We start from the raw sequence: 27431 nt of genomic DNA on the forward strand, positions 1-27431 counted from the left end.
CAATTGAAATTATACTTCCCCTCCTTCTATTTTTTGCTTGACCCCTCTTTCTTTTTCTCCTCGTAGTGTTTCAATTGCTTCTTTATGTCGTTTTGAACTCCTTTGCTAACCTTCTTAAATGACAACTTCCCCTAAGGATACTTGAAAAAGTAATCAATATCCTCAACCATCCTCAGGGAATCTCCACATATCGTTGTTGTCTTCTCTGGGGCATTCAGTACCCCCTCTATCAAATAGCACAAACCCAGCTTAAATGCATCTTCTGGGTTTGTGGAGACCTTCAATGCATCTTCCAACTGACCAAAACTAACATTCGAATCACAATTAAAATATTCCTGGATCATCCGATCACTTGAAAGATGCTCTTTCAATTCATCTGGGGACGGTGATTTCCCAAAATTTAGCCCGGTAACTAGGGCAAACTCTGCAATACCAAATCTACACAGAGTGTTGCCCAGGTAGAACTGACCCTCTTCAGGCTTCTTACTTTCTACCTTACGCAACATTAGCTGATGCAGCAGAACCCCAGAAAATCTAAACGGCTTTGCCTTAAAGAACTATCCCAACGGGCATGCCTGTGGCCTTTCAATAAGACCATGCCTCTTAAACTGCTCTATAAGGGTATCCAAGTAGGCACTACCCCTATAAGTGACACGGCCAGGAAAGTGTTTCTCCAACAGCACAATAAGGTCAGGCATCTGGAAAAATAAAACAAAAAAAATGTTAAAAATGTAAAACACTCTGGTAAGGCAGTTACTATCGAGGCCTATCGAGTCCCATCGAGGCAGAAACTATCGAGTTCTATCGAGTCTTATCGATGCCTATCGAGGTGGGTTCCAAAATCACAAAGAATAATATCATCGGGTTACTATCGAATCTTATCGAGGTAAGGCCAAAAAAACCAAAGTCTAGTAATATCGAGTCCTATCGAGGCCTATCGATTCCTATTGAGGTGGGTCCTAAAAATCCCAAAGCTGTGTATCATCGAGTCCGATCGATTCCTATCAAGGTAGGTTCTAAAATTTCCCAAAACCGTGTATCATCGAGTCCTATTGATTCCTATCGAGGTAGGTTCTAAAAATTCTCAAAGCCTTATATCATCGAGTCCTATCGAGGCACAGTCTAATCCAGTCCCTATCCTATACTATCGAGTCCTATCGATTTCTATCGAGTTTTATGAAAAATATCGAAAAAAAACTCAAATTTCTTCATTCCCAGCCCCGATCTATCCTATGAACAAAAATCAACAAAAAAAATCAGGCACATACACATATTGCAGATTAAAAACGAAATCCCTCACCTTCTCTTTCTTTGAGGTTGTTTCCTAAAAGTTTGGTCGACTTGCTCGACGTTTTCTCCTTCCCCTTCTCCAATCGTCAAGTCCGACTCTTTGGGAGCCCTTGTTCGTGGTCGTGGAAGACAATAAAGGTTGAGTTCTACGGATTCAATCGAGACCTATCGATTTCAAAGTTTGCTTGGTTCAAGTATTTTGGGAGAGAATACGGAGAGTTTGAGAAAATTATGCCAGGGGAATTTTGGGTAGTAACGTCATTAGTAGCACAAAAACGAGAATCTTATAGGGATAGGGTATTTTTCAAATATAGTGTCACTTATTACATTGAAACTCAAATTTTGGAAAACAATAAAAGGGAAAAATTAGGGTGTGATTGGTAAGGGATTCAAAAACAGTTTTATCATTTTCAGATTTTAAAAAATGAAAACAGCAATGAAAACTTGATTGGCACACTTGTTTTAGAAAATAAAAAAAACCATTTTTGAAAACTAAATTAAAATCCTTCAGCAAAAGAGAAAACAACAAATTGTTGTTTTCTTTCTATTCTATAGATTTTAAATTTTAAAAACACCCAACCATTCAAGATCTCAAAAATTTATAATTTATTTTTAAATTCAATATTTTCAAATCATTTGATTTGAAAATAATTTTCTAAAATTATATTTTTGAATTAACTACCAATTAGCCCCTTAATGTTTTCAGTATAATCTTACTATTTAAAAAAAAAAAAAATTCTTGCTAATTTTCTTTTATTTTTCTTATAGTCTTGATTTTTTTTCTTTTGTCATTTTTACAAGTCAATCTACTTTTTAAAATTTTTATCTATATAAATTTAGTAAAATAATTAATTATAAAATTATATAACAGAATATAATTTAATTCTAATTTACAATATATTTGTTAAAAAAAATCATTGATCAAATAAAAATTACAACAAATAAATAAAAAAATATTTTCACTTCAATTATTATTATACCAAAAATAAAAAAAAAATATATATATTACATATTCAATTTTTAGATTTTCTACCAAAAAATTATTCAATTTTATAAAACTAAAAAATAGTTAACGGACAATACATTCAATCACATTTTCATAAACATATTTTCAGACACTAAATACAATTTTTAAATCACTAATCAATCATGTCCTAAAAAAATATAACTTTAATATAAAAAAAATCAAAGTTAATGACAATGCAATATTGTTATGAATTTAATTAATGTATTATTATTAAATTTTAATTTATCAATATAATTAAATTTTACTTTCAGCTAAACCAATCACATATTCAGTTTCTGTTATATTTTCAAATTTAATCTCAATCACAGATTCAGTTTTTTAAAACTCAAAAACAGTTTACTGACATTAAACCAATCACATTTTCAGAAACATGTTTTCAGTCACTAAATTCAGATTTTCATTTCAGAATCTCACTTTTCAAGAATACAGTTTTCTAATCGCGAACCAATCAGACCCTTAGTAATCTATTTTGGTAGTTAATTATTAGAAGTCCTACCTACCCGTTACTATTAAATCACATTAAACACAACCAAAAGGAAAATGCGCAGAAAGAATATAAATATAAATTATTATTGAATAAAAAATCTAATAACCAAATCATATATATAATTATCCATATAACTAGTAATCCTAATATTGAGTATTAGCTCATTAATTTATACGTACTAAGAGTTCATCATAGAATTTTTCGATGCGTACAAGTGCACGTATGAATTTCATTTGTGGTATCTTCATTATTGACAATAAAGGTTTCGAAAATAATCTTCATCACCATATACACTAGAAAAGCAGATAAATAAGTCACAAGATATTTCATTACTCTTGCACCGACTTTATTTTTTAAAGTTAGGTTAGGTGTAACATAATGAATCACGCCAACAATTAGTGCCTCAAAATTCATGCTTTTGCCATTATATATATAAACAACAACAACACAAAATATATGCACATATATAATAGGTCCTGTTCAGATTTGTAACAACCCTCTCATCAATTCTGTGTTGACCAAGTAATAAAGACATTTTTTCCATCCTCAATATAATATTATAATTAACACTTACACATACATAATCTTCCTATAAATTTTTTGTCCCAATTCCCAAGCTCAAAGAGAAAAAGATACTGATAAAGAAAGAGTGAACGCATGAACGCATGACTTATTCTAGTCGATCATTCTAATTTTTTAGGGTCTGATTGGTTCGCGATTAGAAAATTATATTTTTAAAAAGTGGGATTCTGAAATGAAAATCTGAATTTAGTGACTGAAAACATGTTTATGAAAATGTGATTGATTCAATGTCAGTAAACTATTTTTGAGTTTTAAAAAGCTGAATCTGTGATTAGGATTAAATTTGAAAATATAACAGAAACTGAATACGTGATTGGTTTAGCTGAAAGTAAAATTTAATTATATTGATAAATTAAAATTTCATAATAGTGCATTAATTAAATTCATAACAATATTACATTGTCATTAATTTTGATTTTTTTTATAAATTAAAGTTATATTTTTTTAGGGCGTGATTGATTAGTGATTTAAAAATTGTATTTTGAAAAAGTATGATTTTGAAAAAAGAATCTAGATTTAGTGTCTTAAAATATGTTTATGAAAATGTGATTGAATGTATTGTCTGTTAATTATTTTTGAGTTTTATAAAATTGAATAATTTTTTGGTAGAAAATCTAAAAATTAAATATGTAATATATGTTTTTTATTTTTGGTATAATAATAATTAAAGTGAAAATATATTTTTTTATTTATTTGTTGTAATTTTTATTTGATCAATGAATTTTTTTAGTAAATATATTGTAAATTAGAATTAAATTATATTCTGTTAGATGATTTTATAATTAATTAGTTTACTAAATTTATATAGATAAAAATTTTAAAAAGTAGATTGACTTGTAAAAAGGACAAAAGAAAAAAAATCAAAGACTGTAAGAAAAATAAAAGAAAATTAGCAAGGATATTTTTTTTTTAAAAAAAAAGTAAGATTACACTGAAAACATAAAATTTTCGTTTTCAAAATCCTTTATTAGAATTGTAGTTGTTTTTAGAATTAGTTTCCAAAAATGTTTAACCAATCAAATTTTATTTCTAGGTTCCACAATTTTTAATTTTTGAAAATATAAAATCATATTTAAATCCTATACCAATCGTGCCCTTACGTACTTTATCATTGAAATAATCTGGAAGAGCTAGATTTGTGTTTTTATTGTACTGTTTTTTTTTCTTTTTCTTTTTTCTGATGACCTTTAATAAAGTGAAATTAACCTATAAAGCTAGATACATTAATTATACTAGTATGCGTATCTTTAGGAAGTATTACAGTGGGTTATTTTCAGCTTCTGTTTATATTATTTACACTTTATAAAATTTAGGTAGCAAAAATTAATTTTATATAAGATTTTCAATATTTTCAAATCGTATTATTTAGGTTTCTAAATATTATTTTTCTTTATTTATTTTTTGAAAATACATAAAAAAAAATCTAAAATAAATGGTAAATCATTCTAAAAATATTTAAATATTTAATTTATGGTAATAACAAATATGACATAAAAAATATATTTTCATGATATTTTTAAAAATATTTAATATTTTTTATAAATTAAATTAATATTTTATTAAAAAAGTATTCTTAACTACATCGTTGTTTTATAATTAATATTAATAATTATGTTATTTCGATTATCTTGATGTTATCAATTTTTATTATGATTATATATTCTTATTTCATACATTCTTTTTAAAACTTAATAATAATGGATATAAAGTTATTTATGTGTATATATGTAAATATATAAATATATATATGATTAGTTATAAATTGTATTATAAAAAAAAATTATAAATATGTACATTATAAATATTGATAAATTCTGATAGTTTATTTATTAATATTAAACATTTATAGGTAAGAATTTTTTTTAAATAAAAAACTAATTTAATTTATAAAATCATTAAATATTTTTAAGATGTTATGAAAATATATATTTTATTTTTATATTTTGAATTAAAAAAAAATTAGATACTTATCTGAAACAAAATCAATTTTTAAGAAGCACGAGAAAGCAAGAAAAATTTAAGCACTGCAGCTAATAATAATAATAATGATAACCCCTAATAATCTCTACGTCACAATTAGTCATTACTATTTAAATACGTCTCGGTTGTCTAAAACGAAGCATATGGACTCTTGTACTAACCGTTTTTTAACTATAAACATCCTAGTCTAACTTATAATTTGTCTTATTCGATTTGGTTTTTTGCTGGATATTTGTCTTATTCGATTGATGTCCAAAGATTAAGCCACATCCAGAAAAGTTCCTATTTACATAGACAATATACACATATATATAATCTAGATATACTCTATATATAAGATATATACACTAAGGGGTTCATACAAATGACATATATATTAATTAATTAATATTAATTCCACGAAAAATTTATCCAAATCCTAGAATAATGATCTTGTGGTACTAATTAAAGATTTGATTAGGAATTACCTTCACTATGATGATTTTGTACACTTACAAATAGGTCAAAAGAGAGAGATATTATCAAAGATTTGCTTTAAATTTTCAGTACTATGTGATCATTCTTATCAGTTTAAATTAATTTAAGAAATAAAAAATGAATAAAAACTATGGTTCCCTATACTATGAGGAGAAGCATCTATATAAAGAAAAGAAATAAAAAACAATCCGTTTTTTTCGACTTTATATGTCTTTTTCGTAAAAGCTATACCTATTTCGTTTATTGTAAATTGTCTACTTCACCGAAAGCCATACCTATTTTGTTTGGTGGCGGAGAAAAGACAGAATGAGATTAGTAGGAAAGAATTTTCACACTTGTGAAGATTAACACTACTTGTCGTTTTTTCATTAAGTATTACTATATATTGAATGACAATTATTGGTGAATTATCACACAGGTGAATTATTTTTACCATCTACCTTGACTACAACTCTCTCACTTGGGTTCTCTTCATCAACTTGTTCCCTGTGATCGTGATTGTGATTGTGATCGTGATGATGATCAGGATCACCACCATCCTCAATAACTTGAGCTCCAGTAAGAAGCTTGGCTAGTTGAGCTTCAGAGTTCCAATCCGTTCGGCCCAAAACAACCAACATGGTCAGAGTACTGCAGCCTTGAGCCGCCATAAGACCTAGCCAGAGCCCTTTGAAATCAAACCCGGCAAAAAAAGACAAGATCAGAGCCACTGGCATTCCTACCATGTAAAAACAACCCAAGTTAATGTGGGCTCCCACTTTGGGCCTGGCTGTTCCTCTAAGGACCCCACAACCTGTTGTCTGAGGACAGTTTCCAAGCTCACAAAGCCCGATAATTGGCAAAACCAACGATGTTAATGAAATAATATCTTTGTCTTGTGTGAACATAGTAGCCCAAACCTTCCGAACCATAACCGCAAATGCCAGAGCTACTAGGCCCAATGCGAAGCTGCAAGAGAGGCCTACAATGGCGGCAAACCTAGCCTTTTTGGGTTGGTTAGCACCAAGTTCATTACCGACTCTTGTGGAAACGCAGAAACTTAGAGAAGAGGGGAATATGTAGATTAGTGATGTGGTTTGGATCAAAATTCCCATTGAAGCCACGGTTGCTCTTGGGTTTACCAAAAGGCCACATAGCAAGATCATGATCTCGTACCACCACCATTCGAGGCAGACCGAAATGCAACTTGGAACGGCCAAATTCAATAGTGTTTTCCAATCTTTAAAACAATCAGTGGAAATTCCTCCCCATGATTTCTTGTGGGCCCCAGAGACTAAGATGTAGATGATTAAGGAAGCCACAAGATTAAAATTGGTCAAAACACCACTTAGAGCAACTCCTTTAATTCCCCAATCAAGGTGAGAAACAAAGAAATAGTTAATGGGTATGTGGAGAAATATTGACAGAGTGGCGCAGTAGGCCAGAGGCAGAGTAATGGATTGAGTTCTGAGATAAATCCTGAGTGGGTGTAATAGAGATTGAGCTAAAAGGTCAGGAAGAGAGTATAGAAGATAAGATTGAGCTTCCATGGCAATTGCTTCATCTTGGCCACAAAGAAGAAGAATTTTTTTCATGTTTAACCAGAGAAGGGAAATGGGTATTGAAGTTAACATCAAAAGAAGAATTGTTCTCTGTAAACAGAGTCCGAGCAGAGTGTTCTTCTTGGCCCCAAAAGCTTGGCCACAAATGGGCTCCATTCCCATGGCCAGGCCAGAGAGGATCGAGTAACCAGTGATGTTGGCGAAACCGACGGCGAGTGAGCCGCCGGCTAGAGCGAGCTCGCCTAGTCGGCCAATGAAGAGCATGGAGATCATTGAACGGGAATAAAGTAGAAGCCCCGTGAGTATCATTGGGAAAGCGATTTCGGCGACCAAGCTGGCCTCGGCAACAAGACAGAAAAAATGGGATTTTTGTTGGTTAGTAGTTGAAGTAATAATTTGTGTCGTTTGCTTCGTTTCTATTGTAGTTTTCTCGTCTTGGTTTTGGGTGGTCGTCATTTTGATGTCGTTTTGAATGAGTGGAGTTTTGAGGCCATCGTCGTTTCTCGAAGGACCGTCTTTGTTGTTTGGATCATGGTAATGGTCGTTCGATGAATTGCATTTGTTGTAGCTTAGGGGAGTTGAGAGCTGACACATTCTTTTTTATTTGTTTGAGAAATGAAATAAAAAAGAATTTGGTGGTGTTCAAAATAAGCACACAAAACACCAAGTAAAGAGGGAGAGAGAGAGGAGAGATGAACCTTGGAAGTTGAGGGAGTTTAGAAATGCAAGTTTGGGGCTTTTATAGAGCCTCTGAAAGTCACTAAGGGTGACAATTATCGGTTAAAATTTCACTTAATTAGTCATTATTTGTTTTGTAGACTACTCATCGACTCATCATAGTCAATATTCGTTATTTGGATTTATCATGCCGTACCATAAAGTTGATTTGCGAGGGATATGGTTTTGCATAAATATTACATTGAACCTAAGAATATGATATTAATATATATATAAATTTATATGAACCAAAATTATTATTACAAAATTCAAGGATCACATGACTGAGAGAGAAAATTATGCATACCACTTTTTTTCTTTTCCTAGCTATATATCCTTATAAATATTCTATATACATATCATGGGTTGTGATTTGCTAATTAAAGTACTCACGAAGAAAGAGTTCATATATTATATATGTATTCATCATATAGTTTTCTTCCGGACTGATTCACAGATTCAGATGATGATTAGGTAAAAACTCACTTCGAGAGTCGAAATATTGTGTAATCCTTGCCTTTTAAAAAATAAGTGAAATAAAAGCATATAATATTCCATTCAGAGACCAAAGATAAGGTAGAATTTCATGTCAGTACAAATATAATCGGCATTTTCCAATAACTATATATTGTGGAGAGTTTAACAACGTGTTCCTGATCAGATGCATGGCACGCAGCATGCTTACGTAAAGCATGCATGCCTCCTCGTTAGCTTATTAATTGGACATATTTAAATATACTCATTTATATATATACGAATTTTTTTAGTTGATTTTCCCCCAATAGGTATTTTTTATTTTCGGTACTTTGAGAAATTATAACTCAATTTTTATATTGCATGATAATATACATTATAGTTATAACAAATATCTTGCCATTTTTTTGAAAATTGCAAATAATTTACGGTGCCGAAATCATAGTTTAAACAGCCAGCTGCAATATTTATGCCTGTTTTCTTTTATATGCGTAGAAAACAGATTATTTGAACTATGATTTCATCACTGTAAATTATTCAGATTTTCTTAAAAATTGGCAAGATGTCTACTATAACTATCATGTACGTTGTCATATAAAAAAAATTGGATTAAAATTTCTCAAAATGCTGAAAAATAGAAAACGCCCCTACGGTAGGGGCAAAAGTCACTACTAAAAAATTGATGTGGTACGAATGTTCATACAATAGTTCGTACCATGCAGTGTAATGTCATGTACTAGCAAGAGACGACAGTTCAAATAAAACTGTCATCTCATATACCACAAGGGACGACAGTTGTTGTGAAGATATCATCCACTATAGTATATGATACGACAGTTTATGGGCAACTATTGTAACATGAGACAACAAGTTTTAAGCGAACATTGTGCCATGTGGTACATGAGACGACGCAATGTTTTGAAGTGATATTCCACACACAGAGAATGAAATTTTTTTTCTCTATTTTAATCTCTACTTTCATTCAAAATTTCATGTATAATTACAGTATAATCCAAACAAAATCACCCAGCATACAAAATCAACATAATTCAGTATATTATAAAATTAAAGTTACAAGATTAAAATGTATCATTCTTGCCTGAACTATGTAAATACATCATTGTCTTAACTATGTAAGTATTTTACAAGATTAAAATGTAAATACATTCTTGCAAAAAAAAAAAACTATGTAAGAATCTTTGCCTTGGCTATGTAAGTGCATGTCTTAACTATAATTAGTCTGTTTTTGAATTCTAATTTCAAAAGTTACCCTAGCTTCGACTCATCTGCTCAAGGAGCTTAGCTTCCCATTCATTTCGAGTTTCATTGATTTCCTCAATGTTATATGTGTTCTTCCCACCACACTACAAAAATCAAAATAAAAAATTAAGTTAGAAACTAAATTGGATAGAATTATCGTTAAACTATTATAAATATACTTACATTAGTAGTTAGTCATCAGATGGGTGCCTCATGGAAGAAATACTCAGTCATCATCCTTATGATATAAAAGCCACACTCTACCAATGAAGTTTGACGAGGGCATTTGACTATTTTCTACTTGTAACTTTTTTCATTCCTCCCAGTCTTTCTCTTAATGTGGGAAGAGACACTATATATATATACATCAATATGAAGAACATTTTTTTTGTATCACCATATTATAATCTAAATTAAGTTGAAAATATATTAGATGTTCATAAGGTTTGTCAGATCATTTGGAGGAGAATTTTTAAGTGGGTCGAGATAGTGACACATGTGATTATCTAGATCAATGATCACTAACATCCAGCAACGTCTGCATTGAAGCAAAGTTATTAATATAACTTTAATTAATAGTGCATAAGGAAAATCAATATTAAATGAAAATTTTTGATTACTTGAAATGGTATGCCATTAAAAAAGTTTGACATCACTGTGTTATTAATACGATCCGAGATAATTTTAGCCCAATTATCTATATTGGCCACAATTTTTTATGACTACGATGGCTCAATGAAACAAAAAAAAGTGTGATATCTCTCTATCGCACAACTCATAATATATTATATTGCATACATGAAAGTTAATCATATTATATATTTGTTTCAAAAGAAACTAAATTATATAACATTTCTTAATTTAAAATTTACTTGATATATAATGAAATGCAAGATGCACCGATTTCTTCCATAAGTCCAAAGTGTATTATATCCTCATGTGAGATATATAAGGTATACACATCACCCATAATATTGGCCTCCATCGGAATGTCAATCATGCATCCCGATTCTACGTACTTCACATAACCCATAAGTATCTTCAAAAAACATAAGAAGTCATGTTGGAAGGTTGACAATGATCGGTGGCTTACTAGCCATACTTGATCCTGCCTCTTCTTGAGTAGTGGGAAGTCGTTGTGGAGGATGTTTTGGGTCTTGTGTTGGTGGACCAGCTCGTGAAATACTCTTTCTTTTTCTTTCTAGTCTCTTGGATTCCTTCACAATAAACACAAAAGAATTTAGATAAAAATTCACAAAAGAAATTAAATTATCTTTTGCAGCTTTTGTTACATGTTCATGATCACAAATAATGATCAAATGCGATGGCCATGCAACAAAACTGTTAGCTGCATGAACCACAAGGGTCATCTCATCACCAACTTTTGAGCAAGTTAGTTTTGCACTTTGATCTAGACATTTATCAACAACAATGCAATAGTTACCACACTCTAATTTGACCCCATGTACTTCACCTTTGGTAGCCATCACCCGTCCAAGAGCCACAACATCGCCACCTTGTCCAACATATAATTTGCACTTAACATCTTCCAATGCTCCTTACTAATTCCACACCCTAAAAAATAAAATAAATTTCTAAAATATTAAGATACTAAAGTATAGCAAACAAATTTATTTGGCATTTTCTAATTTTATGACTTTGATATAAGAAAACAAGTTAGGAAAACTTGGAAAAGGATATACATATTGCAGTAAATAATTGCATTTTATAATAATAATGTGGCTTTTTGCTTATATATGAATATTTATATTACATTGAGAGAGTTATAAAAATAGATGGTAACACTCACATGCATGTGCCTCCACACGCATACACCCCAAAATCCATGCCAATTATATTTAGACAAAAAAGAAGTAAAATAAGGTACTACTGTGATGATGATCATCATATATATTGTTGGGTGTACAACCAAAGTCCCACATTGGCTAGAAATGGGAAGGATCTTGGGTATATAAAGTTGGACACCATCTCCATTGGAATGAGGCCTTTTGGGAAGGTGCCCAAAAACAAATCCGTGAGGGCTTAGGCCCAAAGCGGAAAATATCATACCAATGGGAAAATAGATGGTGTCCAACGGTCCTTACAAGTGGTATCAGAGCCAGGTTCCCAAAATTAGCCATGTGAATGTATCCTCGGATTGCCAAACAAAGGAGGTGAAGCTTGCTGCTAGAGCCATCAGAGGTTCAGATCTGATTCGAAGGGATTTCGAATCTAGCTGGTGAAAGGATTCATCTAGCTTACTCAAGGGGATCTTGAGTGTTGGAATCGAGCGATTCAGGTATTCGAAGGGATTTCGAATCTAGCTGGTGAAGGGATTCATCTAGCTTACTCAAGGGAATCTTGAGTGTTGGAATCGAGGGATTCAGGTTTAGATCTGTAATCGTCTGAGGGGAGGCAAGGTGGTCCTTTGTTTAAGGGGAGGATTGTTGGGTGTACAACCAAAGTCCCACATTGGCTAGAAATGGGAAGGATCTTGGGTATATAAAGTTGGACACCATCTCCATTGGAATGAGGCCTTTTGGGAAGGTGCCCAAAAACAAATCCGTGAGGGCTTAGGCCCAAAGCGGACAATATCATACCAATGGGAAAATAGATGGTGTCCAACGGTCCTTACATATATGATCCTTTTGTGATCCATTATATTTAAAGACATAACGTTATAACTTATTTGGTCCCAAGTTTATATTATACTATTATTGGATATATATATATATATAGCTAGTGTGTAACAAACCAATGAACCGCATAAGCTAGCTGGAACTCATTTTTGAAAGAAAAAAAAGAATCAAATACAAAGCATAGGGGAGAGACAGAGAGTCGCATAAAGAGCAATGTTGCTTAGGTTATAATATATATATAAATAAAAAAAATTAGTACTTATACAGTTTTATAAGGCTTACACACAACACATAATCGTATTGACCAATCTCCCAATTCATAATTTGGCCATTAATATATATTGGCTTAAGTTATATAAAAAGTTGAGATGGTTAATCATTTCATTATTAGTTAATCTCTTTTATGGACAATATCACATCATAAACTTCTACAAAAATCCCAAATAATGGAATATAATATTCAAAATAACTTATAATCAACAAAAGTGTAGTATTTGTAATCCACAATAAGATAGTTAAACAGATAGACTGTTCGTTAGTTAGAGTTCACCTACTCATCTGTTTTTCTGTTTCTAGTCAACTCTTGTAACTGGTTTTGTTACTCTCTTTATAAATATGAGTAACAACCACCTTTAGACATATATATATATATATAGAGAGAGAGAGTCATCTAACTGTATTGTTAGAGAGAGACTCATCTAATTGTATTGTTAGAGAGAGACAGAGTGTGTTTGCACGAGCAAGTAAAGGAGTTGTATGTGAGAGACTTTTTTTCTTGAAATTAAAATAGAGGTGTTGAAGACAACTCCATTGGAGTAGCTCGGAGGTGTACTCGAGTAGATTGGTGAGTGTAACTAACTGATAGAAGGGAACTCCCAGATTGGGAAGACCTGGATTAGGTCACTATATTAGTGACTGAACCAGGATAATATTTGTGTCTCTCCTTCCCTTATCTTGATTTATTTATGTCATTTCATTGTTCATAATTTTTTGGTTTGCATATACTTTACTGGTTTGTATGTGTTTGATAATTTGTTTCTGTTAAGCTTTGTTTTGTTTTCGAGTTACTGCAGTGGTATCAGAGATCCAGGTTTATTGAGCAAGCAAGAACTCAATTGAATCAAAACAATAACCAAGAATGGCGCCATCTTCAGCAAGATTTGATTTAGAGAAATTCGACGGGTCTGGAGACTTCAGCTTGTGGAAAGAAAAGATGATGGCAATCTGGATTTACCAGAAACTAGACTCGGCTCTAGAAGAAAATCCAGAGAAGAATACTATCATCAAACAAGCTAGTTCAGCAATCATAATAAATCTCTCAGATAATGTTCTGTGGCAGGTCATTAGCGAGAAGACAGCTCTAGGAATTTGGAACAAGCTGATACAACTTTACATGGCAAAGACAACAACAACCAAGATCTTCTTGAAAGGGAAGTATTATGGATTTAAAATGAATGCATCTAATTCATTAAATGAAAATCTTGACGAGTTAAATAAAATTGTCTTGTCTCTTACTAACATTGGTGAAAACATTCAGGAAGAGGACTAGGAAGTAATTCTCCTCAACGGACTACCTAATCAGTTCAAGGAGCTTCGAATAGTCATTATGTATAGCAAGGACATGCTTACGCTTGATGATGTTATGGGAGCACTTCGGTCAAGGGATGCTGAACTCACTTGGCAAAAGGCAGCAAGGCAAGAGACAAACAAAGATGAGGCCTTGATGGCTCGAGGAAGGTTCACAAAAAGAAATAACTCAAGAGGGCCACACAGAAATTCTTCAAGATCTAAGTCAAGAAACAGAGAAACAAGAAAGTGCCATCACTGTGGCAAAGTGGGGCTTCTGATCAAATTTTGCTGGGAACTTAAAAAGAAAAAGAAGAAGGAAGAAGACAAAAGAATGAGGATTTTTTCGCACTAGCAAATAAAGACTACAACTCTGATGGAATCGTGTTCACTGTTACATCAACACAGTTAGAATCAACAAAGACAAAGGGAGAGGCATACACCAGCACGTTCAAGAAAGATCAAAATGAATGGATTTTAGATATATAGTGGGTGTACATTCCATACGAGTCCAAGAAGAGATTGGTTCACTGATTATACAGAGATAAATGGTGGTAGTATTGTAATGGGAAATGACCACAAGTGCAAAGTAATTGGAATAGGTTCTATTGCAATAAAGAGTTTTTATGGATCTATCATGACACTAACTAAAGTTCGGCATATACTAGATCTAAAACGAAATCTTATCTCACTAGGGACTTTGGATGATGATGGCTATGGTTACAAGATCAAAATGGCAATATGAGAATCTCAAAGGGAGCTTTGTTAGTGATGAAAGGGACCAAGAGAAATGGCTTATACACACTTGATGGTGAAACTGTGGCACCAGCACTTGCAGCAACAATTGACAAGTGCAATTCAAATATAAAGATTTGGCATGCACGCATGGGACACATTAGTGAGCAGGGATTGGTAGAGTTATCTAAACAAGGATTATTAGGAAACTATACACATGCTAACTTACCTTTCTGTGAAATTTGTGTGTGGGCAAAATAGCACAGAATCAAGTTTACCAACAGCCACTACAGGGCAAAACATGTGCTGGAATACATACATGCAGATTTGTGGGGTGCCAGCCGAATCAAAAACCAAGGAGGTAATCAATATTTCCTCTCTATTGTGGATTATTTCAGCAAAAAAGTTTGGTTCTTTCTTTTAAAATATAAACAGGAATGCTTAGAAAAATTCAAAGATTGGAAAGTGTTTATAGAAACTCAAACTAATAGACAAATAAAAACTCTTAGGACAGACAATGGCTTAGAATTTGTAAACCAGGATTTTAATGAATTTTGCTCAAAACATGGTATACAAAGACATAAAATAGTAGCTAGAACCCCATAGCAAAATGGGATAGCAGAGAGAATGAATAGAACTCTATTAAATAAAGTTGTGTGCTTGTTGCTTGAATCGGGTTTAAAGAAACATTTTTGGGGGGAAGATTTGTATAATGCATGTTACATAATTTATAGATGTCCAAGCCGTGTAAATCAAATGAAATCACCTGAAGAATTATGGACTGGTAAGCCCCCATCTCTTTCTCATTTAAATTTTTTTGGTTGTGTTGCATATATTCATAATGTTGAAGACAAATTGAGTAAGAGATCAATAAATGCATTTTCTTGGGTTATCCAAATGGTGTAAAAGGCTATAGATTTATGCCATTAGAAACAAATAAGATTGTGATTAGTAGGGATGTTATATTTAATGAAGAAAATTTTCCTTTTAAAAGGAGTGAGAATGGTAATTTTCTTAATGTTTCAGGTGGCAAAACTGAACCAGAACATGAAGACCATGATGGGAAAGAAGCCATATTATAACAGCCAGATAACAACCAACAAACTTTGACAGAAAAGGAGGAAGCTAAACTTCAAGAAGGAAAAGATGACCTTAGTGACTACCAGCTGGCTCGAGACCGTACACGCAGAGAAATAAGACCCCCAACCAAGTATGTTGAAGCTGACATTGTAGCTTATGCTTTGTCAATGAATAATGAGTCTAAGGAGGAAGTGCCCAAGAATTTTAAAGAAGCAACCTGTACGCCCTGGTTTTCCCACGGGCTGTTTAGCAGGACGAGCCTCGGACTAAACATGATTTAGTCCGAGGTTCCCACAGGCCAGAGGCTCTATTTCCAGGACGGGCCCTTTCTAGCTCGAGGGGGTCCTTTCCAGCTCGCACTTGTTGCACCAGGAGCTGGGAATAATATCCGGCGTCCACGGACGGATAAGCTCGGGTTGTGAATTGCTCCAGTAACGAGCTTCTCAGGAAGCTCTGACCCTATGGGAAGTCAACACGCAAGATAAACGTGCATATTCCTGCCATCACGTGTCCGATATCCCCCTGACTTCTCAGACACGCAGCAGGAACGTGCGTATTCAGACACCCACGGACGAGTTGGGCCGTGCGGCCCATTATCTCCTTCCATACTGATTAGACCACACTTGTGTGTCAGGTTTAGGAATTAATCATGAATATCACAGACTTGATATGACAAATGGTAAGGTCACGGGATGACCTCCCTACCAACTTCCAGGTGCCTTCTCCTATAAATATGGAGACCCTGGGAGTTGATAGGGGTTGGAAAAATAGTCTTTTAAGAACTATATACTTTGTAAACCAATTACCCAGAGAATATCAATAATATTGACTAGTGGACTAGAAGGATTTTAACCTTCGAACCACTTAAAAACGTGTCTCAAGTCACCTAGTTCTTCCCCCAAAGATTTCATATCTGTGACGGTTCTACTTTTAGTACTAATCTCTTCCTCTTCTTCTCTTAATTATCTGTTGCCGAAGAACCGCGTCAACACAACCAGTATCAAAGATGTAGACAAATGGAGAGAAGCAATGCTTGAAGTACTCAGCTCATTAAAGGAAAACAAAACATGGGATTCGGTAACAAGACAAGCTAGGAAAAAAGTTATCAGTAACAAATGGATTTTCAAAATTAAATATGGAGTGTCAGAAAATGAACCAAAGAGATATAAAGCTAGCTTAGTGGCAAAAGAATACAATCAAGAAGAAGGAGTGGACTACACAGAGATCTTCTCACCAGTAGTTAAATTAAAGACGATCTGAATAATGATTGCCCTTGCAATTCAAAAAGATTGGGAAATAGAGCAGCTTGATGTCAAGACTGCTTTCTTAAATGGAATGCTTGAAGACACTATCTTTTGAGCCAACCAGAAGGATTTGAGAAGAGGTCAGAGAAGGAAGAACTAGTTTTCTCATTAAGAAAATCCTTATATGGTCTAAAGTAGTCACCAAGGTTGTGGTACAGAAAGTTTGACTCGGTGGTGACAAGATTTGGATACTCAATATCAAAATATCATACTTTTTTATACTACTAAAATCTGAACACTTTAGCTGAAACCTTTATTCTCATTTATGTGGATGATATGCTTATAATTGGCAAGGATTGGGATCATATCAACAAACTGAAGAATGTACTAAAAGGTGAATTTCAAATGAAGGATTTAGGAGCTGCAGTAAAAATTATGGGGATACATATCATGAGGAAAATAAAGGCACAAATTTTAATGCTATCCCAAGAGAAGTATGTGAAAGATATACTCAGAAAGTTCAACATGGTAGATACTAAAGCGGTTGGTTTACCTATAGCATGATATTTCACATTTTCTACAGAACAATTGCCTAAGACAATTGAAGAAAGAAGAAAGATGGCTAATGTACCCTATGCAGAGGCAGTCAGAAGTGTAATGTACTCAATGGTGAGCACTCGACCAGAACTAATGTATGCAATGGGCACTCTAAGCCAATACATGTCAAATCCGGGTCAAGAGCATTGGAATGGAATGAAATGGTTACTAAGATATCTAAAGTCAACTCTGAATCATGGCTTGTTGTTTAGAAAGAATTGAGAGAAGATAAGTTTAAAGGGATTTGTAGATTCTGATTATGCTACCAATAAGGACACAAGAAAATCATTAACTAGCTTCTATTTTCTGCTGAATGAGTGTTGTGTTAGCTGGAAATCACAACGTCAACCCGTAGTGGCACTCTCCACTATAGAAGCTGAGTTTATGTCAACAACTGAAGCTTTCAAAGAAGCAATTTGGATAAAGGGATTGCTAAAAGAAATTCAAAAGACAAAAGACAAAGTAGTGATATACTTAGATAGTCAAGCTGCTATATATTTGAGTAAAAATCTAGTTTACCATGAAAGATCCAAACATATATAAATAAGAATGTTTTGGATAAGGGACAAGATAGAGAGTGGAGAAATTGAACTTGAAAATGTTGCAAGTGAGGACAACCCTGCAGATGCTGGAACTAAAGTGTTAACTATCAGCAAGTTTCAACATTGCTTGGAGCAAGCTAATAAACTGGATTTCTTCCCAACTGGTTTCCCTTTTCTCTCATCTTACTGTGAATAAAGGAGGAATTTGTAGTATTTGTAATCCACAGCAAGATAGTTAAACAGTTAGACTGTTAGTTAGTTAGTTAGAGTTCACCTACTCATCTGTTTTTCTGTTTCTAGTCAACTTTTGTAACTGGTTTTGTTACTCTCCTTATAAATATGAGTAACAGCCAGCTTTAGACACACACATAGAGAGAGAGAGAGAGAGAGAGAGAGAGAGAGAGAGAGAGAGAGAGAGAGAGAGAGAGAGTCATCTGATTGTATTGTTAGATAGAGATAGAGTGTGTTTGCACGAGCAAGTAAAGGAGTTGTATGTGAGAGACTTTGTTCTTGAGATTAGAACAGAGGTGTTGAAGACAACTCCATTGGAGTAGCTCGGAGGTGTACTCGAGTAGATTGGTGAGTGTAACTAACTGAATATAGAAGGGAACTCCCAGATTGGGAAGAGCTGGATTAGGTCACTATATTAGTGACTGAACCAGGATAATCTTTGTGTCTCTCCTTCCCTTATCTTGATTTATTTCTACCATTTTATTGTTCATATTTTTTTGGTTTGCATATACTTTACCTCTTTGTGTGTGTTTGATAATTTGTTTCTGTTAAGCTTTGTTTTGTTTCTGAGTTACTACAAAAAGTATTAATATTCAATGCAATATATGTACAAATAGAATGAGCACTACTACAAATCCAAACAAATAATCCAAATGCATATTTTTTTCATTCAAGCATTTAAACAAACATCTTAACTACATTAACTATAAAGCTAAAATGTTTATTTCATAAACACTTCCATTCTCACAAATGAAACACACATTCAAAGAAATACATATTCAACACAGTCATTAATATTCAATCCAATTTATAAAACTATGCAGAAAACAAAATCATTGCAGAAAACATATGAAATAATACCAAAGATTTGTTGTTGCCATTGTGAAGGAAATGGAAGGGTTGGCTAAAGGGGACAGTGTGAGTTGGCTGGCTTGTGCAGAGAAGGTCGTGGACTAGCCTAGGGTCACGCTAGACTGGAATGGGGTTGCGCAAGAGCTGTCGTCGGAGAAGGAGCTCCAGCCACCGCCAGAGATGGAGCTGCGAAGGTGGAGAAGAGTTATGGAGAAATGGCTGATATTCTTTAACATAATGAAGAAGAAGTAAGTACATTGTTTTTTTTTTTTGGTTAAAACATAAAGGGCAGCACACTTGTTATTCAACTGTTGTGAGAAGTTCATTTATGTTATTTTTGGAATGTACACATTAATTATTTAGTTGTATTAATAATTTTTTATTTTAAATTATTTTAGAAATATGTTTCATATTTTTAATTTAAAAAATAATTGTTGTATTAGTTTTGAAAGAAGAAATAAGTATTATAAATGAATTTTCATATAAAAATTTCTTTTATTAAATATATAATAACTAATTTAATTAATATTAAAATTATTTAAGAAGTTATACAATTATTTGAATATCTCATTTTCAACTAATAGTTATTTAGTGATGTAAATTATTAGTACTTTTTTAAATGAATATATTAAAATAAATACAAATTTAATTAGTACTTGTTAAACGAAATTGCATTGGATCATATACTAGTTTGAATAGAAATGTTGTCTCGTGTTAAAAGTAGCCATATGACGACAATCGCAATATAACTGTTGTCTCGTGTATGCTTTAATTTGTATGACACGACAGTTCGAGATGATTTGTTGTGTCGTGTATAATTTTGATACGAGACAATAATGCTACGAAAACTGTTGTCTCTCGTGTATTGTCTAAGTATAATTTTATATATTAGTGATTGATGCCCCCTACCTAAAAACTTCCCCACATATATATTATATACTCAAATATTATATATGGACATAGATGATACGTACTAAACTCATCAATCTTTATCGAAAGAAAACCAGCTGCTAGTAGTTTAGCATTTTTATTCTGTCTTTTTTAAAATATATTTCACCTTTTGGATTTTAACAATTTGTAATTACTATATTCAAGGTGTACTCATGCGCTGTCAGTAGTGTATGCATGAACCATGCAAATCATGTGAATGATATAATATATATATATATATATGTAAGTAGCAGTGTCTATACCAAAAATTAGATATATATATATATACATATATATATAGCTGAGATTATTATATCCGAGCCCACAAAGAAAACGATAATAAACCCAAAAAAAAAAAAAACAATGAGAAATAGTATAGTGGCTATAATCTCATCAACTGGTCTTTTAGAATTTCACTTATTATCAACGCTTAATAAATTTGGAGGACTAGTTATCTTATCTTGATGAGTATACTTTTTGTTCTGCTACCTTTTTTTGATTTTTTTTCCACCTTTCTGTTGCTTCACTTTTTTCTTCTCTCCACAGGAAATAAAATAAAAGTATCCTTCGTAAGCTTTCTTTCCGCCCCTCAAACTTTATGAGAAGATATCGAATAATAATAAGAGAATCATTATCTCCAAAATTAAAGTCAATACTTAATTATCTCTTCATTTATATAAACTAAATATTTTATTAACTTCTTGATTAGTAGTTATGACACTGTCTTGATAAAGAGAAATCGAACTTAGAAACAATAAAACTGAATACATATAACTTTTTGGATGAAAGAAAATAGAGTATATATACTTCATTTCTGAAATATTTATTATATTATTTATAATATAATATTTAGATTAAATAGATGTGAAAAATAGTGTCACATATTGTAACATAATATATATGGATAATGTGAATATCCAAATGTGTAATATATTTGGGTTCACAAAAAATAATTACAAAATTGTAACTCCCAAATATTACCCAATAATGTGTAGATTTGATATTACACATTTTGATTTGAATTTTTCAAAGTCATAAGTAATATGGCTATTGGAGACATCATTTTAACCTTGTGTTTGGGGGTTACAAAGTCATGTGGGAAGAGTTTAGAACCATTTGGAAAATTGCACAAAAATATGTGTTGAAAATGGGTTGTGGTCGCGGCCACTAGCGTTCCTGGCCGCAGCTGTGGAACAAAGGCTCACGGCCGCAGCCAGTAATGCCTCTGGCCGCAGCCAGTGAGGCTGATAGCCAAGACCATTTTTCCATTTCCCTTTTGAACGGTTCCAACAACTCATGTAACTCTCAAAACTCCTTTTTAATTCCATAAACATTCAATAAATATTGGTAATAGCCATGGGGTTGGTGGAATTTAAAATTCAAAGGGTGTCTCAAAACTCTATAAATAGGAGTCTATTGCTCACTTGCAAGATACACCAATTTCTATCCACTAGAGCACTTGGCTAGAAATTCACCATAGATGCTAGTTTATTCTAGAAAGTTATTTCATTTGTGAGAGTTCCCTTAGTGCTTGAGATAGGGGGAAATAAGCTTTTGGACAAAGGTTGCAAACCTTGTTCAAGTTGTTGATCCCCAAAACTCTTCACTTTGGTTGTGTGAGTGAGAGTGTTTGTTTTATTCTTGTTCTTCACTTCTTCTATTGCTTTTTATCTTCATCTCTTCATTTTCCTATTTACATTTTAGTTGTGTCTTTAGGCTATAGAGTTGTATTTCCTCTTGTTCATCATCTTTTAGTTTATTTGTATAATTTTGTTTGTATTTTCTATTACTCTCTTCTTCTAAATCTTTTTAAATTTACATGTATATTTTTCAATAGAGTTGTAACTTACTTAATCAATCATTTTGTCTATTGTATTATCTTGCTTAGAGTTGTAAGAGTTTTAAAATTTTCCATTGAGGCAATTTAAATATCTCTAACATTCAAAAGCTTAACCCTTGTTTATTTCAATGAAAATTAAGACCATCAAGATCATGAACCAAGACCTAGTGAGGTTGGATAGGTTTGATGGATCCAATTTCACTAGGTGGCAAGACAAGGTAAGATTCCTCTTGACCACTCTCAAGATCTCCTACATCCTAGATTCCACCCTTGAACCTCTCCCGGCGTCATCCGACAAAGACACTCCCGAGGAGGTGGAGAAAAGAAGGAAGAGAGAGGAGGACAATCTTCTTTGCAGGGGCCATATCCTCAACACCCTATCCGATAGGCTCTATGACCTCTATATTGAGACCAAGTCAGCAAAGGAGATTCGGGATGCACTTGAGACAAAATACAAGGCGGAAGGGGAAGGTACCAAAAAGTTATTGATTTCTCAATACATTAATTTCAAATTTTTTGGTGATAAACCTATTCTTCCTCAAATTCATGAGTTTCAAATAATTGTTAACAAATTGAAAGTTTTAAAGATTGAGCTTCCCGAGGCCTTTCAAGTTGGTGTAATAGTAGCAAAATTACCACCAACTTGGAGTCTATTGGAAAAGAATCCTTTATAAAAATGAGGATTATTCTTTTGAGAAAATAAAAAACATATTCGAATATAGGAGGAATCGATATGAAAAGATAAACTTGTGGAGGGATCTAACGGAGAGACTTCCAAAGCAAATGCAGTTCACAACCAAAACATTCCAAAGATAAAGGGAAAGGAAAGAAGGGTGATGAGAGATCTTTGGGTCCAAGAACCAACCCAAATAAGTTTAAGGGCAAGAAAGGTCCCTTGCTTTGTCTGTGGGAAAAATGGTCACTATGTTAGAGAGTGTAGGCATAGAAAAGGCCAACAAGTACCTAAGGTAAATGCAACTCAAGAGGAGAATATAGTTGTTGCCCTTAGTGAGATGAATGCGGTCCAAGACAAGGTGAAAGGGTGGTGGTATGACACATGTGCCACCGTCCATGTCACCTATGACAGTCATTGTTCAAGACATTTGAAGAGTCAAAGGGCAACCATGAGATTCAAATGGGCAATGAGGGCAAATCCAATGTACTTGGCAAATGTACCATTGAAGTATTTTTCACCCCCGACAAGAAAGTCACATTAGTGAATGTGCTTTATGTTCCCGAAATGAGTAGAAATTCGGTAAGTGGAGATTTTCTTGGCAAACCCGGCATTAAGGCTGATTTTGAGTCCGGTAAACTTATTCTTACCAAGTCCAATGTATCTTTGGGAAAGGGGTACTCTTGTGAGGGTATGGTTAAGTTGAGCACCAATGATGTAACTTTCAATGTTATTAATAAAAATGTTAATTCCGCTTAAATTGTTGAGTATGATTCTTTATTTTGTGGCATCTTAGACTATCTCATATAGGTTTTTCAACCATGAAAAGAGTAGTAAAATGTGGTATGATTGCATGCAATATTAAAAACTATGAAAAATGTGAAACATGTGTTAAAGAAAAAATGATAAAGAAACCATTTCCTAGTGTAGAAAGATCATCTAATATACTTGATTTAATCCATAGTGATCTTTGTGAATTAAATGGTGTTTTAACTAGAGTTGGTAATGTAACGACCCAAAATTACTAGTAAGGCTTAAGGGCTTTGATTAGTGTGCCAGGAGGGCATAATTGGTAGTTATGTGAATTACTGATAAGATGTATGATTATGTGATATGCATGATCCTATGACTATATGGATATGTGAAATGCATGCTTATGAGTATTAGATAAGCATGTGGGCCCTGTTTAGCTTGTAAGGGCATAATTATAATTTTGGTCCGTTAAGGGCATAAATATAATTATTTGTGATAAACTGTTGAGACCACATTATTATGTGGATATATTTGCAACATACGGCACGAGGTGATCCTAGGGAGCAAGTTAGCGGGAAAGTCACAACGGGACCCGATACCTGACTCGGGGTGAGTCAAGGGGTATTTTGGGTAATAGACATTTATTTGGGTTATTTGGTTATGAAAATAAATAATTGGAGATATATTTGAAGTTAGAGAGTTTAGGAGGAAATATTGGGGAAATTTACCATTCTGCCCTCGGGGACGTTTTTGGTACCCCGAGCTTTGGGATTAACTTAAGTTAGATAAAACAAAACCAAGAAACAGATAAAATTTTTCCAGAACCGACTATTCTCTCTCTCACTCTTACTTCCTCTAGAAAAACTTTCTCTCAAGCTAACCTTTGAAGCTAAGGTGGAATCTTGGGCTAGGAATCACTTGAATTGATGCTAAGGACTTGCGGATTAGCTCATCAACTACTAGGTGGATTTGTTCTTCAGTAAATGTAAGCTTTTAATTATGGTTTAGCACATGAATTCTATGAATTGCTGGTTATTTTAGGAGGTTTATGAGCTTTTGGATTTCAAGGATTGAAGTGTGATTTTGATGAGTCTTTAGGCTAGTTTTCCTATGGGTTTTGCTGCTGGGAGTATATTAAGACTACTGTGATAATTAAAAAATGTTATTGGGATGGTTTTGGGTTGAATTGAGTGAGGATTGGTTGTTGAAAATGGGGATTTTTCTGGGTTCGAAGGGGTCGGGTCGCGACTCTGTTCTTGGTGTGCCATGACCCTCTTGAATAGATTTGTGCCAGAAAGGAGGGCGGGCCGCAGCATGGGAAGCTTAGGGCCGCGGCCCATGTGTGCTGTTTGGGCTAGGCCTCTGGTAGGAGGCGGGCCGTGACATGGAGGGCCTAGTGCCGCGACTCTTAAAGGAATTTTTGGCCTTGAGGAGGTTTAAGGTGCGGAAACTTAACCTAGGGTGCTTGGGATAGATTCCACTATCGTGTTTGGTGGAATTTGATGTCTCGAAGGCTAGAACTTGGTCCGGAAACCTTTGATCACTTATTATTGATGGAATCCCTTTATCTTGGTTGTGACTAGGTGTACGCTAGGGCTCGGGACAAGATTGTGCTTGAGGGTCGTCTTTCTTAATCAAAGCACTCAGAATTAAAGGTAAGAAAACTACACCCAGTTGTGTGACTATGTTGGGACTAAGGGTTCCCTATATTTGCATGCAATATTGTATGATGGTATTATGCCATGTGAACATGGAATAAAAATCCTAAGAGTGCCAGAATTAATATTGGCGCACAAGACGCGGCTCGACCACTGGTAGCTGAGGACAGCTTAATAATCACTGAGCTCGGTTTAAGCGAACTGGAGTGAGTGGGTTGAACACTGGGCTTGGCCTAAGTGAGCCAAAGACAGTTGATTAAACTGAGGGTACAGCCTAAGGGCGTTGACTCTAGTAATATATGATATGTGTACTGATGCTAACTTGATGAATATGATATGCTGAATATCTGGATGTTAGATTGTTGATTTATCGACTGTTATCACTGATTAGGTGAATGTTATGGCTTGCTGGATAATTGATTAATGTCTTGTAAATCATTTGGTTATGCTTTGTGAATTATTTGGTTATCGATATTGATTGTTCTATGAAGCTATAGTTTTCTTGCTGGGCCTCGGCTCACGGGTGCTTCATGGTGCAGGTAAAGGCAAGGGGTAAGATGAATCAACCATGGGTTGGAGAGCTCTAGGGGCAAGGTGTACATTGTCAGCTGCTCGGCCGCCACGGTCGAGGGGTTGTACATGGACGGAAACCTAAAATGTGTATTTTTCCATTAGAGTGGCCTTGATTATTTATAACTTTTGGAAATCTTGTAAAATGTTATTTAAACCCTGATTTGGGATCCCATGTACCAAACATTGATTTTAATGAAAATTATTTGTTTATGACGAAAATCTTTTAAACCTAACCTGTTTATGACTTAGATTCACATTTTTATTTAAATGACTTGGTTAGCAAGTCTTGCCTATTTTAAACACACAGTGTAACAGTCTTGGTTATCCAAGGCGTTACAGGTAAAATATATTTTCTTACTTTTATTGATGATTTTAGTAGATATACCTATGTGTTTCTTTTAAAGCATAAATATGAGACTTTTGATGCTTTTAAATTTTATAAATTAGAAGTTGAAAATCATCTAAATAAAAAGATTAAGGTGCTAAGAAGTGATAGAAGAGCCAAGTACTTTTGTTATGAATTCAATACATTTTGTGAAGAAAATGACATAATTTATGAGTGCATCGTACCTTATACACCACAACACAATGGTGTTGCCGAAATGAAAAATAGGATTTATCTAGAGATGATAAATTCTATGTTGGTGTTTTCTAAGTTGAACTTCAACTTATGGGGTGAAGTGTTGTTAACCGCTTGTCACATTCTTAATCGAATACCGATGAATAAAAATGAGATATCTCCATATGAGTTATGGAAACACTACAAAAATTTTGAGATTCAATGACTCCCTACAATGTCTTACATCAATGGTGTAAGACATTAAAAATTATGAGGGATTTTAAATGTCTTATGTTGGAAGACATTGAATTTTTTTTATTAATTACTAAAATTGTAAGACATTAAAAGTGTAGGGAGACGTTGAAAATTGGGGGTCTAAACACTTGTCTGTGGGGACATCCAACGTCTCTCACTGGAAGACATGGGACACGTGGCACGTCTTCCAGTGGGAGACGTTGGAAGTCCCCACTAGTATTAACCCCTTCCTTCCCTCTCTCAGACACACATGCACAATCAGAGAGCATAAACCAGAGGCACATTTCGAGCGATTTCTGTGATTTCTAGGGCACAAAAGGTAAGGTTTTCACTCTATTTTCATGATTTTACTTAGTTTTTTTTTTTTTTTTGAAAAAAATCTTAGGTTATGCATAAAAATGAATAGTAAATGCAATTTTGTGTTTGTGTTTACATTATTATGAACTTTTCCCATAGATTGTAGAATTTTCTTAGATTTTCCATAGTTAGTTTCTAAGAAAATTTATAATTTGTTGACAATGTAAAAATTATTTTAAATTTACATATCACATTGTGTAGATTTCATTAAATATATATGTTTATGATTATTTTTAATTATTGTTATTTATTTCGAAATTTAGCTATATTTATTTATATATCTAATTTTTTTTATTTAAATTCTAGTTATTTTGATTATATATAGATATGTTAAAATAAATTTATTAAATAATTTAAAAAATATAAATATATGAAAAGTTTTATGTTTTTGTTGATTATTGAGTTTTTAGGTTATGAAAAGTTTTATTGATTTTTTGTTTAGGTTAATTAGTGGCTCATTGGAGTTTTTTTTATTTGTTTAGCGATCATTTACTTATTAGATATTTAGTGAT

The 27431-nt window shown here is 33.4% G+C and overlaps 1 protein-coding gene across 1 annotated transcript; it reads right to left on the reverse strand.

Annotated features, from left to right (window-relative positions):
* Positions 1 to 6187: 6187 nt before the first annotated feature.
* LOC133834789 (protein DETOXIFICATION 49-like) lies at positions 6188 to 8103 on the reverse strand. Its single transcript, XM_062264540.1, has one exon. The coding sequence runs from the start codon at positions 7976 to 7978 to the stop codon at positions 6254 to 6256; it is 1725 nt and encodes a 574-aa protein (XP_062120524.1). The 5' UTR covers positions 7979 to 8103; the 3' UTR covers positions 6188 to 6253.
* Between the last annotated feature and the right edge of the window lie 19328 nt (positions 8104 to 27431).

The sequence above is a fragment of the Humulus lupulus genome, chromosome 5, assembly GCF_963169125.1.
Source record: "Humulus lupulus chromosome 5, drHumLupu1.1, whole genome shotgun sequence".
NCBI classification, from domain to species: Eukaryota; Viridiplantae; Streptophyta; class Magnoliopsida; order Rosales; family Cannabaceae; genus Humulus; species Humulus lupulus.